At 36.8% G+C, this 16519-nt stretch overlaps 1 protein-coding gene across 1 annotated transcript; it reads left to right on the top strand.

Annotated features, from left to right (window-relative positions):
- The first annotated feature begins 9757 nt into the window (after nt 1-9757).
- On the top strand, nt 9758-10717 carry LOC110298717 (olfactory receptor 51G2-like). The gene has a single exon (XM_021168119.2). It carries the CDS (start codon nt 9758-9760, stop codon nt 10715-10717), a length of 960 nt encoding a protein of 319 aa, XP_021023778.2.
- Nucleotides 10718-16519: the final 5802 nt, after the last annotated feature.

Below are 16519 nucleotides of genomic sequence, written 5' to 3' on the forward strand. Positions count from 1 at the left end.
TACTTGTTTGGAACTATGAATATAGCTTTGTATGTTCTTTCCTGACACCATGTAATTATATTTTAAAACAAAATTCAAAATTAGCATTTCCTAAAGTAAATTTCAGGGAAAGTGCTGTGAATCACCATTCTGAAACTTCTTACCCAACACGTACTCATAATTTTGGTTATGTTTTACATTCTGGTATTTTCTTCTAAACGGTATTATGGAATGGCTAATCAATTATACATACTTTTTATGAGTAAAGATACAGTGATAATATAAGGAAGAATTCACAAAAACTTATTTAGTGACCCATTATATTATATTATTCAAAACCCATTAAAGATTCCAAGCAACATGAATAGAGAAATTCCAAAGAATGAGTAAAGTAATTAGCATATTCTCAAATAAACTTTTAGAAAACTGAAGCAATAATATAATCATATATACTGATTAGACCTGCATATGTAATTATTATAATGTACACTTGTGTTTTACTTGTTTTGCACTAAAATTAGAGGGTGAAGAATAACTGAATACTGAGCTGGAACTGCTGTATTTAAAAATTGCATACCCAACTTTTGTCATGAATTTTAGGACACACTGTCTGGATCTTATTAGAACACAAATAAATTTGCATGTATGGATGTTAATGTAATATGCACAAATATCAACGATACAGAAAAATCTATACATTCTGGAGTTTATTCCATTACTATTAAGGCAAAGGAAGCACTTATATCTGAAGGGATACTTTTATTATTCTGAGCTTTATAAGAGCCACACTAGTTATGAGCAGGGAGGGACTCTGCACTTATCTTTACAATTTTCACATCCTCTTTATATCTCCATGTAAAAGTACCTTTTATCTTCCTGATGTAATTGCTGACACAGAGGCTTACTACTGAGTAAGCTCACCCTCGCTAGTTCTTTTTCAACTCTGGTTGGCTGATTCAACTGAGCTGTTCAGACTCAAATGCCTCTCCAAACTGATTTAATCCAGCTATTCTCAGCTACTGAGTTGCTCTGCTTGACCTCAAACTAATTCTAGAAATTTGTTTTAATCTTCTGGATCCATTTTATTCTCTGACTTCAGCCGCCTCTGCTGACCTGCAAGGAACTGCACGGACTCAAGTATGAACTCAACTCCACTGCACTTACTGCACTGACTCCCAAATCACTAACTCTCTTCCTGTGCTGTTCTTTAAAAGCTTTGCTTTCCTGTGCTGATCTTGTGAGACTTGGAATATCCTATCTCTGACTCATGATGTAAAATCTTTCTCTGACTTGTCATTTTGTTTGCCCCCCCCCCAATTAGACATTACTTTCAAACATGGCTGCTTCCTTCTATAAACTAATTTTACATTAAAGGCCTGTTCTAAGAGTGTGTCTGTATTCTATCCAGAGGGATTAAAGCTATGTGGCATGTTGCACTCTGGCCAGGTCACACAGACCTAGGTCTTTTTGCTGTGTTCTCTTGATACTGGATTAAAATTCCTTAAAATTTCTCTATATCTTCAACTTATTATTTTGATGTATGTATGAATATCATGACTAAATTTTGTTTAACAAAAGAACAAGTCTTAGAAATAATAAGTTGATTATTAGCACACACTAAGAAGATCATTGTAGATGGGAAAGTCATAAGGACTCCTTATTTTAGATAAAAAAAATGTTGTAATAAATAAGAGAGAAAGACAGAGAAAGAAACAGAAAGAGGCAGAGACAGATAAACACACACAGAAAGATTGATAGATATGGATAGACATATACAGAGAGAATCATTCAATAGGTAGATTTAAACAATAATTTTTGAGAAGAATTTTTCTTTTTTTTTAATTTAACTTAAATTTTTTTATATATATTTTTCAATTTATTTTTTATTAGGTATTTTCCTCGTTTACATTTTCAATGCTATCCCAAAAGTCCCCCATACCCACCCCCCCAATCCCCTACCCACCACTCCCCCTTTTTGGCCCTGGGGTTCCCCTGTACTGGGGCATATAAAGTTTGCAAGTCCAATGGGCCTCTCTTTGCAGTGATATATTTTTTACTTATTTATTTTACATTCTATTCACTGCTCCCATCCCGGTCCTCCCATATTCCTTTCCCCATTCCCTTTCCCCTTCTCCTCTGAATGGGTGGGGCTCCCCCTAGATATCCCCTTCACCCCACCCCCACCCCCAAATTTCAAGGTTCTGTGAAGCTAGGCACTTCCTCTCCCACTGAGGCCAGACTAGACTGCCCACCCAGAAGAACATGTACCATATACAGGCAACAGCTTTTGGAATAACCCCTATTCCAGTTGTTCACAACCCACATGAAGGTCAAGCTGCACATCTGCTACATATGTGTAGGGAGGCCTAGGTCCAGTGTGTGTATTTTCTTTGGTTGGCATCTAAAAGAATTAATAACAAAGTGGTCATGAATTTGAAAAAGAGCAAGGATGGATATATGGGAAGGTTTGGATGGAGGAATGGAAAAGGAGAAATGAAATTATATTATAGCATCAAAAATTTTTAAAAAGTACACATGAAATTGCAGAATATGACCCCATAGAAACTCATTTCAAAAAGAAAGTTAAGCTGATTGTTTTAAGAAATTTCAACAAATTTCAAGAAAACACATATCAGTTTAATATTTTCTCATTGCAAAGCAAAAGACAGATAATTTATGAAACTGAAGAGACATTCTCAAGCTGAAAAATCATACTAAGTGAAACTGAAGTTATGAGAGGAGGCAATAAATGCTGTAAATGTTCTAGGCAGATGAAGAATTAGTGAGATCAGATATTTGAAATGGGAATTTTTGAGCAGACAAAAATGAAGCTTTGTGAGAGTATTAAGAAAGTATGTTTTCAAGCGTTAGTTTATGAAGGACTTGAGAATACCAAAGAGGCCCAAAGTCTATTTAAAGAGATCACAACAGAAATTCTATAGTCCTAGAATCAGAAGCACATATCCATGTCAGTCAGTCAAACCTAAGTACTTCAAGTCTGCCTCAAGATACAATCTTCCCAAATTCTTCAAGTTTAGAGATAAAAATGAGTTCATCTCAAGGGAGCAAGAGAAAACGAATGAATAGCACACATGGACATCTCTTTTTGTCTGTGATTTCTTAGAAAAAATCTGATAGTTAAAAAAATGCACTGAAGAAAATAACAAATCCAAAGGCATTCAGCAAAGCCGCCAATCAGGAATACAAAGTGAACTTAGCTGACAAAGCTGAGTGAACTTAACACAATCAGACTTTTTTTTTTTTAAACTTTATGTCCATAAGACTTCTTAAAACCTGATTGAAGAAATACAAGTGATAAAGGATAAAATGCTCAGTGCTGAAAAAGTCTCACCTCACTGAGTAACTTTGTAGAAAAATTTAGAATACTCTAACATGAACATGGTAAATAAACCATTCGCAAATGTAGTGTGAAAAACAAAAGGCAAAATACTTCCAAATAATAACTATTAATATGAGGTGGGAAAAAAAATACAGAAAGTTGTATACGTGGAGATGAAAAATTCAAACTGTGTGGAGGAATTAAAGACAAGTCAATGTTTTACTGGATTTTTAAATTTTTCTTTTGAGTTTCCTTTTGCATCTTTAAATCAATGCTAAATTGCTATTATTTCAAAATAGCTTGTTATCATCCAAAGGTGCTATAATTTTCAGTCTTCATGATTAATACAGAAAATAAATCCATAAAAGACGTAACAAAATAATACAGAAGTCAAAACACTACTAGAATAAAACTTAAAAAATGAAAAATATAGTCTAAGCAAAAGGATTAAGAGTTCAATTTCAACAAAACTAGAAGATAAATAATAACATTGTTAATTGTAAAGCTCATGTGTTGAATACATCTCACATGAAGCTCTAGATGGCTGGACCCTAATGACAAGGAAGAAAATCTGGGGTACTGTGTTTCGGAGCACGAGGCTATGCCTCTTGTGTGCCCCAGTATGAGTACTGAGCAGCCCCATGGCCTGCTTCTTTGGTGTAAGCACCTCATGATGTCATTTCTGCAACAATTCTTTTTTTTAATTAGGTATTTTCTTCATTTACATTTCCAGTGCTATCCCAAAAGTCCCCCATGACCTCCCACCCACTCCCTTACCCACCCACTCCCACTTCTTTGCCCTGGCATTCCCCTGTACTGAGGCATATAAAGATTGCAAGACCAATGGGCCTCTCCACTGATGGCCGACTAAGCCTACTTCTGATACATATGCAGCTAGAGACACGAGCTCTGGGCCAAAGTGTGGACACTTTGCCCCTTCTTAGAATTGGGAACAAAACACCCATGGAAGGAGTTACAGAGACAAAGTTTGGAGCTGAGACGAAAGGATGGACCATGTAGAGACTGCCATACCTGGGGATCCATCCCATAATCAGCCTCCAAAAGCTGAAACCATTGCATACAGTAGCAAGATTTTGCTGAAAGGACCCTGATATAGCTGTCTCTTGTGAGGCTATGCCAGGCCTAGCAAACACAGAAGTGGATGCTCACAGTCAGCTATTAGATGAATCACAGGGCCCCCAATGGAGGAGGTAGAGAAAGTACCCAAGGAGCTAAAGGGATCTGCAACCCTATAGGTGGAACAACAATATGAATTAACTAGTACCCCCTCTCCCCCCGGAGCCCGTGTCTCTGCAACTATTCTTAGTAAGAATCATTCTCCTTATCTATTTACTATTCCTTCTTTTTCCTTCTTCCTTGATTAAACTGGTATTTGGTGACCTGGCAAGACCTAGTAGGAACCTGCTTTATATCTAGAGACTAGATGTTACCAATAATATTAAAATGAAATCTGTTCATGAATTCAAGAGAAATGCATGTTATGGCCACTCTCTCACTGTCGAAACGAAGGTAACCTAGAGCAGCAGGCAGAGATGAGTAAATCTGCAGCTGTTCCCCCAGGCTTAGTCTCAATTCTGTATAATAAAGACAGGACATTCTTATTACAAAACTGAGGATGGAATAACATACAGATATTTCCCAGAAGGTCAGCAGTGGGTTTCTTGGTTTCAGGGACGATGGCTGCCACCACCTCGGAATTTTCTATACAGGTTAAGTGAGGATGATTTCATAGACAGACAGATGGGGTCCTGGATGTTCGACCCAGACTGAAGATCGAAAGACTGCAGGGTCAGCAGTATGACCTCATATTTACCCTTTTATGAAACCATACTCACACCTGTCTGAAAGATTCTGACTTTGTAACCAAAATACTGTTGCCACTGACCTCACTGGAGCCTGGTGGTGGGGAGATATAAAAACATTGTGTTTGCTACAAGAATTTTATGTTTGAGATTTTATGGTTTTCTTTTTCTGTTCTACATCTGTGCTAATCTGAATCACAAGAAAATATTGCCAAAGGAAAATAGAGAAGCATTTACATACCCCCCCATAAGCTTTGTAACCCAACTTCCTTGTATGATTTCAATAAAAGACTGGGGCTGAGACAAGTCCATATGAGCATTCTCACGCCTGAGTTCAAAAAGCTATCACAGAAATGAACAACCCTGTCAGTTTCTTCAATTGATGTTTTCTTTTTGCCTACCAGGTATCCCTAGTCCTTGACAAACCCCCACTCTTGTTGATGCTGGGCCTAGGGACTCATGCATCAATAACCATAGTAAATGCAAATGAATTAAAATACCTAGTTAAAAGATACAGAAATGAAATAGATTTAAAAGAAGAAAACTGCATATTGATTATGAAAAAAAAAATTCTTAAGGAGATTTATGTACTGAATGTGACTAGGATGAAATAAGATATTCCTAGAAAATGGAATATAGCAAAAATCAGAAATAGCCATACATTTATAAGAGAAAATAATGTACAAATAAAAAGCAGTAAAAAGAGACAAAATTTTCACTATATAATGATATAGAGATTAATACAGCAGGGAAAATGTAAATGTATATTACTCAATATCATAGTAAATACATATGTGTATATATATATGTATATATAAACATATATGTGTGTGTATACATATATATACACATACATTAAGACAACCTAAAGCAACTGACAAAATACAACGTATAGTTAATAGAAGACATCAACACCTCCCTTTCAATATAATGATATAATAATATTGGATTGATGTCAGTCAGTCAAACAATTAACAGCAAAATGGAGTTAACACTTAACTCTGGACCAGCGGTTCCTGATAGACATCTGAGAGACTACATCCAGGAAATCTAAAACATACATTCTTCTTAACAGTATGAAGAAGATTCTGCAGGATGGATCATGTGGTAGATTCAAAATAAGTCATAGAAATTTTTAAAAAATATTAAATTATGTCAAGCAGCTTGCCTGACCATAATTCCATAAAAACCTGAATTAAGAGCAAAGAAAAAACACTCTGAGAACTATACAGAGATGCAATATCAGTGAGCCACCACATGGTCAAGGAAGATATATCTATATATCTATATCTGTATCTGTATCTACATCTATATCTATATCCATCTACATCTATATTATTAAATGGTAATGGATAAACAGCATACCAATACTTACTTTTGGAGCTATATCACATACAATTCTAAGAGGCCAAGAGGGAAGATTATAAAGTCAATGATCACATAAAAATAAACAATATTCTATTAAAGAATCAACATATCAATGTATCTTAAGAAATTAGATTAAAAAGACTAACCAAACTCCAGATTAACAGTAGGTAAAGAAACAGTGCATATTGTTTTTCTTTAATGAAGTACAAGTATCAGTTCATGTCTTCATTTGTCTGAGATAAAAAATTTGATGCAGGGTTCACAGAAAGTTGTTTGTGTGTATGTGCCCTTGTGTGTGGACACACACACAGGCACACACACACACACACACACACACACACATACACATGCATATTTTTATACACATGTATATTTGTACATATACAAATGTGCATATATATATATATGCACACATATGTATATATATGCACATATATTTGGCTGTTTACAGAATATGTATATATATTTATTTATGTATCTATCCATCCATCTATCTATTTCTAGATGTAAACTTGCTTGCCATTGATTGTCCTGATGTGTAGCAACAGCAAGACTATGGAAGAGGTCAGAAAGACTTCATGCGGAGAAAGTTACCTAATTACAATTTTGGAGGGAAATGAAGAAATAGTGAGCCAAAGTATGAAGTGGATGGAGGCTCAGGACATTAAGTGTTTCAATATATGTTCTTCTGTGCTCTCTCTGTTTTCCATCATTGATCTAGAGATCAACATATAAGAATATGGTCAGCTATGCAGTGATGAATTTCAGAACTAAATCAATCATACTATTCACATGTGTATCCCCTTTATTGGGTGTGTTCTTGTTAATGTCCTACTGTATCACTGTATGTAGACACCACTATATTCTCTTACCTAATGAGATATTTAAAGCTGAACTTATGGACTAAGATTACCAGATAATTTGGTAGAGATAGGATAAATAACTTATTTCTTTTTTCATGATATATTCATGAATGAATCATTCATTAGCTGAATGTATTATGTAAAGTTAGATTAAATAGACTAGATCTATTTTCTTGGTTAGAGATAAGTAGAATATTAACAAGAGTTCCATTTTGGAAAATCAGATTTCAGCCATGAAATTGGCTTTATTGCTAAATGATTTTGAAGAAGGCATTCCAAATATCTGAATCATATTATACCTGTTAGCACATAGAACTGAATTTAGGTACCTATAGCTCTCAAATATAGACTCTGTGTTTTTCCACAATCTTGACCACGTCTGAAACTTTTCACTGTTCTCATGTTCTCAGTGTAAACCCATATCTCATTACAGGTTGCATCATATCAGCTTTTCCAGACACAGAGACAACACATATTTTAAAAATCTCTAGAGAATTCATTATCATGCCATGATAGTAGAACAGAAAAGAACCCGAAATTGAAATGTTGACACTGACAGGGTTACAGCCTCTCTCCTGCATGTATGCAATTAGTCTCTAAGGACGACTACAGGGAGCCTTATTAATTCATCCTGCTTACTTTCAGAGTTAGATTCATCCTTTATAGAGAGAACAACTTTACTACAAAGTACGTGAGATTGGGAGAAAGATAAATGGGAGGATATAAGAAAACACAGGAAGGATGCTGAGAAGCAAAAGGGAGGAGGAGGGAAGGCATCAAAAAAATGAAGACAAGAGGGCCAAGAGGAAATATTAGATATTTTTTAGTGATTCTCTCTGTCTCACTCTCTCTGTCTCTGTCTGTCTCTGTTTCCCTCTCTCTGTGTGTCTCTGTATGTGTTTGTCTCTCTGTCTCTCTCTCTGCCTCTCCATCTTCCTGTCTATCGGTTTGTTTCATTATTTTCTCATGTTTTTAATATAACCCATATTTCATTTCAGGTTGCATTACATTAGGTTTTTTTATCAGACAAAAGACAACAAATACTTCAATCTCTCTCTCTCTCTCTCTCTCTCTCTCTCTCTCTCTCTCTCTCTCTCTCTCTCTCTCTCTCGTTTGTGTCTGTCTGTCTCTCTTGTATCCATTCTTGTACCATCCAACTTGAAATAGGAAAAAAAATTCAGAAAAGCAGTCCTTACTTAAGAGGCCCCAGACTTTCTCTTCAGGTAGCATCTGTCCATATCCTTGTCTACAATGAGGCAAAGGATTATCTCAGATGTAACTTCAGCAGGCAACTTTAAAACTCCCACTCCAACCCAAATGAGAGTAACATTTAAATGTTTTACATCTCAAGTCTCAAACCCACTTTGCAGTTTCCCTAGACTTTAAAATTTAAAAAGCAATAATAGTCTCCTCCCACTCTTCCTCATCCTCTTTTTCCTCTTCTTCCTCCTCTCCCCCCTCCTCCTCCTCTTCCTTCTTTTTCTTAGGAAAATGCTGAAAATGATGCTATGCCCACTTAGGTGAGTTACCTAGTCAGGATCAATAGAAATTGGACTATCAAAATAAATCAAGCACTATGAAGGATTATAGTAAAATATAAGATAAAAGAAGTAGCAGACTTTAGCAAATGTATAAAATTGGGAATATAAGATTGCTAATATGGATTCACAGTCTCACAGCTTGCAAATGTTCCTAGGGTTTCATTTGCAACCTACTTGGAGAAGTTTTTCATATCAGAATTGATACTGGATTGAATACAAAGCACATCATGTAGTCCATAGTACTAGAGGAGCTTGGTGATAGATCAAAAGATTAAAAGGTGATTTACATCTTGATATGGTGTGTGTGTGTGTGTGTTGGGTTACTATGCAAAGTAATGAATTTCATCAAGGGATCTTCAAACTTATGTGTCATTAAACCTTTCTGACATTTATTTTCCTGCTCAATCTCTTTTCCTCCGTTCAGTTTTTCCAAGCTGATTCACATTCTTTCGCAATTAATCTCAGTATTTGCTGTCATAGTGTTGTATTCTGCTGCTGCCCTTTCAGGTTCTCTCTTCCCTTAAGATCTCTTCTTTCACCCTTAAGATCAGAGAGGGCTTTAATGGGCTTGCATTTGGGAAGCTGACTGCAATGCCTTGATGGCAATAAAGTAGATATTGTGCTTTGATGTTAACTAACAATGAAATGGAGATGATGCAGTAGAGATGAAGAAAGGATTAAGGAGTGAATCTATGTAAGCACTAAAGGGTTTTTAAAAATTATTGCTGCCCTTATCATTTGCTGTTCTCTCCCTCCACCCCATTACACAGATCCTGACCTTGTCAATGCCTCCCACATTAGAGGATAACCATGGGATTGGATTGAGCTCTATCAGTAAGCCCAATGGCAACCTCAAACTCCAGCACCATTGTGTCCTCTACATTCTACCTCACAGGCATCCCTGGCTATGAGGAATTTCATCACTGGATTTCCATTCCATTTTGCTTCCTTTACCTTATTGGAATAACAGGCAACTGTATGATCCTGCACATTGTGCGGACAGACCCCAGACTCCACGAGCCCATGTATTACTTCCTGGCTATGCTTTCACTCACTGACATGGCCATGTCCCTGCCCACCATGATGTCACTTTTAAGGGTGTTGTGGTCTATTTCCCGAGAAATCCAGTTTAATATCTGCGTATTTCAAATGTTTCTGATTCATACTTTTTCCTTCACTGAATCATCTGTACTCTTGGCCATGGCCCTTGACCGTTACGTGGCTATCTGCCACCCCCTGCGATATGCTACCATTCTCACGCCGAAACTTATTGCCAAGATTGGAACTGCTGCTCTGCTCAGAAGTTCTATTTTGATAATTCCACTTATAGCCCGTCTAGCCTTCTTTCCCTTCTGTGGTTCTCATGTCCTTTCTCATTCCTATTGTTTGCACCAGGACATGATTCGCCTGGCTTGTGCTGACATCAGATTCAATGTCATATATGGACTTGTACTCATTACTTTGCTGTGGGGAATGGACTCCCTGGGCATTTTTGTATCTTATGTTTTAATCCTTCACTCAGTGTTAAAAATTGCATCCCGTGAGGGTAGGCTTAAGGCACTCAACACATGTGCATCCCATATTTGTGCTGTGCTAATTCTATATGTGCCCATGATAGGATTGTCTATTGTCCATCGTTTTGCCAAACATTCCTCTCCCCTCATTCACATCTTCATGGCTCATATCTACTTATTGGTTCCACCAGTACTTAACCCAATCATCTACAGTGTGAAGACCAAACAGATCCGCGAAGGAATCCTCCATTTGCTTTGTTCTTCAAAAATCAGTTCTAGTACAATGTAGGCATGTCATCAAGTCAAGACAGGCATCAGCACTTGCAATGTGAATCATGGAAAATTGTTGTTCCAGCAACATTGCATATAGAGATGTCAACAAAAGCAGTAACAAGTCAACAAAGCATCACAGGAAGTTGCTGGAGGAACATGCTCTGTCCATGTTTGTCTGTGTTTGGAAAGCCTGTCTCGGCATATACTTCATAAATTTTCTTCAGTTATGGATATGTTGCAGAGCAGTGTATTGGTAATCAATGCCAAGTATTCTTTCCCACTTCCATCCTCAAGCTTTATTCCAAATGATTTATCTATGAACATAGTGACCTGACATTCCTTTGCCTCTTGTTGAATCGTTCTATAATTATTATGTGTAAAAATGTGCTTAAAGTTAGTGAATTATTATCTAAAAAATGAGCATTACTATAGGTAAGAGTGGACATTTCCACTAATTATTATTCCAATAATTATTTTAATTCCAATACTCATGGAATTAAAATAATTATTTACATGTCTCTTTCCTACTAAAGATTTATTTTCCTAAGGAACACAAAGGGCAGCCTTGAATTTTTGTTGGTTAACATTTGTTTTCTTTCTTTTCTTTTTGTGATGCTTTAGACCATGCCTAGGCTGTGGTCCATGTCAAGAGATGCTATTACCAGTAAGCTAACTCGCTAGCCTAATAAGTTCAATTTTAAAGAATCTTGAGAGTGAATTTTAATATTTTCTAATTGTCATATGACCATGTGAAACTAATATAATCCATTGAATTAAATATGTCCTAATAATAATTTTAAGTAACTATTAACACAATGTAACTTTTTACAAGGTTTGTTAGCAAGAAACAGATGATATGGATCTTTAAATATTCATCTAAATTTCTCTCTAATGTTCAGAGCCATTATTTTTTGTAAACATTTTGAATTTGTTTAGTCTGTGGTCATGCATAGAGTAGGATAATAATAATTTCACTGTTAATTGGGATTTCTTAGGTCATGTGATTACACTAGCAAAAAGAGGCTTACAAACAAGAAAAGAACCAGATGGAAAGATAATTTAAAACTCAAGTCCTATGAATCAAAATTCATAATATGATAGATATGAATAAAAAATAGATACTGTGTTTTCATATACATTTTTCCTAGCTATTAAATAGAAATTGTTGCAATTGGACTGTGCTTATTAATGAGGACTTAAAGTTACTGTATGTAAAATGATTGTGAAATAAAATAGTACTTGAAAAAAGAATGACTCATTTTGTATATTCATTTTTGTATCTATAGTTGTCAAGAGGCCACATTTTATATATCTATTTTAATGATTTAAAATTAACATCTTCAAATTTTAAGCACCTGACGTTACCCAGAAAAAAAACACAAACTTTTGTTTGCACCTTGATTTTGGTTTGATTGTGTCTGTTTAACCTATTTATTCTTATTTTGGTCTTGTTTTCTATCCCATCCTGCAATTCGTTGATATTGACTACTGGTATTATAAAATAAAGCAAGAAATATAAAGATCAAAATGTAATGATTCACTTTATAATATGATACATCTTTAAAATCAAGTTGATTTCATGAAGATATTTAAAATTTTTTATGTATTTTTATTTGATGTGTATGAATGCTTGCCTGCCTGCATGCATGCATGTGCACCACATGAAAGCCTTGTGTCCACCGAGGCCAAAAGACGGGATAAAATTCTCTGGAACTGGATTTACAGATAGTTATGAGCCACTACCTGCATTCATAAAATCAAACCTGGTCCTCTGCAGAACAGTAAATACTCTTAATTGCTGAGCCCTCCCACCAGCTCCTTTAGGAATATTATTTACGAAGAATATGAGCATTATAGATGGAATCAATATTTTATAATAGACATTATAAAAGTAATGCCTTCAAAGGCAAATTTACTTTTAAATTGTGTATGTTGAGCACATAGAATATAAGGAGAAGAAGCCAAATATGACTGTATATATGGAAATTACTTCACAGTAGTAGTATAAGGTCAAAGTAACAACAGAGAGAAGCTTAAACGTACTCTGAGTTTCAAAATCTTGGTGAAATTATTATTTTCTTTCATGGAGATTAGAACTGAATGTTTCTGGTCTTGTAAAAAGTCTGGGCTATCCTGTTGACTTTAAGATGTGTATTTCTACTAAACTTATCTTTTAGGTTCATATAACATTGTATATAGTTTAAATCTTTAATTTATATTCTACTACAGTTGATCAGCATTGCACTGTCTCTAAAGAGTGTACATTACGAAATGGGATCTGATTAGTTCAATTGTTCAATTTCCTTTCTTTTCTTATCTTTCCTTTTCTTTTCTTTTCTTTATGTGTGTGTGTGTGTGTGTGTGTGTGTGTGTGTGTGTGTGTTTCGAGACAGGGTATCTTTGTATAGCCCTGGCTGTTCTGGAACTCACTTTGTAGACCAGGCTGGCCTCGAACTCAGAAATCTGCCTGCCTCTGCCCCCCGAGTGCTGGGATTAAAGGTGTGCACCACCACACCCGGCTTAATTCAATTTTCATATCAGCACTGGGGAATCTATAGCGCCATGTGTGTGCTTTTACGTCCAGATATTTGCACATAACTGTAACTGCTTTTTCTCCATGTTCTTAGACATGAGATCTTTGTGTCATCCAAAGAGCCGTAACACAACTACCCATCAGTATAACTATGGACCTCCCATAACAACCAACTTATCTACCTAAGATTTGGTGTTCCAAAGCCACAGCTCTTGTGTATTTCAACCATTCCCAGGTCAATGGCTTTGAGTCAACACTACAGTAGTCATCTAAAGATTTGTGTAGAATACAAATTATTTTAGTTACTATGTGAGGTACATACATGACAATGTAGTTGAAAGACATGTGAGAAAAATAAATTTGTAGATACAAAATTACCACTCTGTGCTTTAAAAGTATTGTTAAGTATTCACCAAATTTAAGAAACTAATCTAATAAATTTGTTAATTAATTCTTGTGGTAGAGATCCATATCTGTATTTAGCACTATCAGATTTATTAAAAATATGGACACTTTTAAGACTAAGAGCTGATGTGTAAAATTGCCACTTACAATGATAGCAAGCACTGAGTAAGTGCTTACTTCCGGCTATGTGTCCCACAAAACATTTTATCACAGCAAACTCTGTAGGTGTTTGAAAAAAGTTGTTTTTAGGTTTACATTGTTTTATTATTATTATTATTAATTTTTCTCACAGTCTAGTTGCTATGCCCCTCCTGTTTTGCCGTTCAATAGTTCCCCAGCCCATATTTCTCCCTGTCTCCAAGAGGATGTCCCCACACACCACACACCCCCTTACCCCACCAGCCACCCTCCCCATCCTTGTGGCCCCAAGTCTCTCCAGGGCTAGGTGCATCTTCTCTCACTGAGACCAGACAAGGCAGTCCTTTCTGTACATGTGTTGGGGCCTCAGACCAGCCAGTGTATGCTGCCTGGTTGGTGGCTCCGAGTCTAAGAGTTACTGACTGTGGGATGGCAATCCCATTGCTCTACCTAATAATGCCTTATCTTTTTTACTGGAGGTGGACTCTACAAGTTCCCTCTGCCCACTGTAGGGCATTTCATCTAAGGTCCCTCCATTTGAGTCCTGTGAGTCTCTCACCTCCCAGGCCTCTGGTACATTCTAGAGGATCATCCCACCTCCTACCTACTGAGGTTGGATATTTCCATTAATTCTGCTGGCCCTTAGGGCTTGACTCCTGTTCCCCCTCCAATCCCATAACTAATCATGTTCTCCTTTCCCCTTCACCTCCCCCTTTTCTCTCCGACCAAGTTCCCCCCCTTTCTCTCCCCTCAGCTTTCTCCTCCTTCTCAAATGGGATTAAAGTATCCTCTCTTGGGCCCCCTTGACTGTCTGTGGATTGTGTCCTGAGTATTCTGTACTTTTTTTAAAGCTAATATCAACTTATTAGTGAATACATACTATGCATGTCTTTTTGGATCTGTTACCTTACTCAGGATGGTATTTTCTAGTTCCATCCATTTGCCTGCAAAACTCAGAGTGTCCTCATTTTTAGTGGCTGAGTAGTATTCCATTGTGGAAATGAACCACGTTTTCTGTCTACATTCTTCTGTTGTGGAACACCTGGGTTGTTTGCATCTTCAGGCTATCACAAACAAGGCTGCTATGGACAGAGTGGAACACGTGTCCTTGTGGGCATCTTTTGGATATATGCTCAGGAGTGATATAATTTGGGTCTTCAGGTAGATCTATTTCGAATTTTGTGAGGAAACTCCAGATGGATTTCCAGATTGGTTGTACCAGTTTGCAATCCCACCATCAATGGAGGAATGTTCCTCTTTCTCCATATCCTCACCAACATGTGCTGTCACCTGAGTTTTTGATCTTAGCCATTCTGATTGTTGTAAGGTGGAATCTGAGGGTTGTTTTGATTTGCATTTCCTTCATCACTAAGGACTTTGAACATTTCTTTAAGTGCTTCTCAGCCATTCAAGATTCCTCTGTTGTGAATTCTGTTTAGTTCATTTTTTTAACATTTAAATTATTAATTTATTGACAATTCTTACCTCAAACTGGTATGATACCATTAACAGCATATTTGGTTTCATATCTACATTGTCATCTTGTGTTTTAAGTAGTATATATCAAGGTTTTTGAAAATTTATCTACTTTTTTATTATTGGAATACTTTTCTTTTTTTTCTTTTTTTTATTACGTATTTTCCTCAATTACATTTCCAATGCTATCCCAAAAGTCCCCCACACCCCCCCACCTTCCTTACCCACCCATTCCCATTCTTTTGGCCCTGGCATTCCCCTGTATTGGGGCATATAAAGTTTGCAAGTCCAATGGACCTCTCCTTCCAGTGATGGCGGACTAGGAGACAAGAGCTCCGGGGTACTGGTTAGTTCATCATGTTGTTCCAACTATAGGGTTGCAGATCCCTTTAGATCCTTGGGTAGTTTCTCTAGCTTCTCCATTGGGATCCCTGTGATCCATCCAATAGCTGACAGTGAACATCCACTTCTGGGTTTGTTTGGTCCCCGCATAGTTTCACAAGAGAGAGCTCTATATCTGGGTCCTTTCAGCAAAATCTTGCTAGTGTATGCAATGGTGTCAGCATTTGGAAGCTGATTATGGGATGGATCCCTGGATATGGCAGTCTCTAGATGGTCCATCCTTTCATCAGAACTCCAAACTTTGTCTCTGTAACTCCTTCGATGGGTTTTTTGTTCCCACTTCTAAGAAGGGGCACAGTGTCCACACTTTGGTCTTCATTCTTCTTGAGTTTCATGCGTTTAGGAAATTGTATTTTATATGTTGGGTATCCTAAGTTTTGGGCTAATATCCACTTATCAGTGAATACATATTGTGTGAGTTCCTTTGTGATTGTCTTACCTCACTCAAGATGATGCCCTCCAGGTCCATCCATTTGGCTAGGAATTTCATAACTTCATTCTTTTTAATAGCTGAGTAGTACTCCATTGTGTAAATGTACCACATTTTCTGTATCCATTCCTCTGTTGAGAGGCATCTGTGTTCTTTCCAGCTTCTGGCTATTATAAATAAGGCTGCTATGAACATAGTGGAGCATGTGTCCTTCTTACCGGTTGGGACATCTTCTGGATATATGCCCAGGAGAGGTATTGCTGGATCCTCCGGTAGTACTATGTCCAATTTTCTGAGGAACCGCCAGACTGATTTCCAGAGTGGTTGTACAAGCTTGCAATCCCACCAACAATGGAGGAGTGTTCCTCTTTCTCCACATCCTCGCCAGCATCTGCTGTCACCTGAATTTTTGATCTTAGCCATTCTGACTGGTG

This window comes from Mus caroli, unplaced genomic scaffold, assembly GCF_978045245.1.
Source record: "Mus caroli unplaced genomic scaffold, Mus_caroli_1 scaffold_8, whole genome shotgun sequence".
Classification (NCBI taxonomy): Eukaryota; Metazoa; Chordata; class Mammalia; order Rodentia; family Muridae; genus Mus; species Mus caroli.

Coding starts and splice junctions, on each gene's coding strand:
- LOC110298717 (XM_021168119.2), top strand. CDS start 9,758: ATGGCAACCTCAAACTCCAGCACCATTGTGTCCTCTACATTCTACCTC.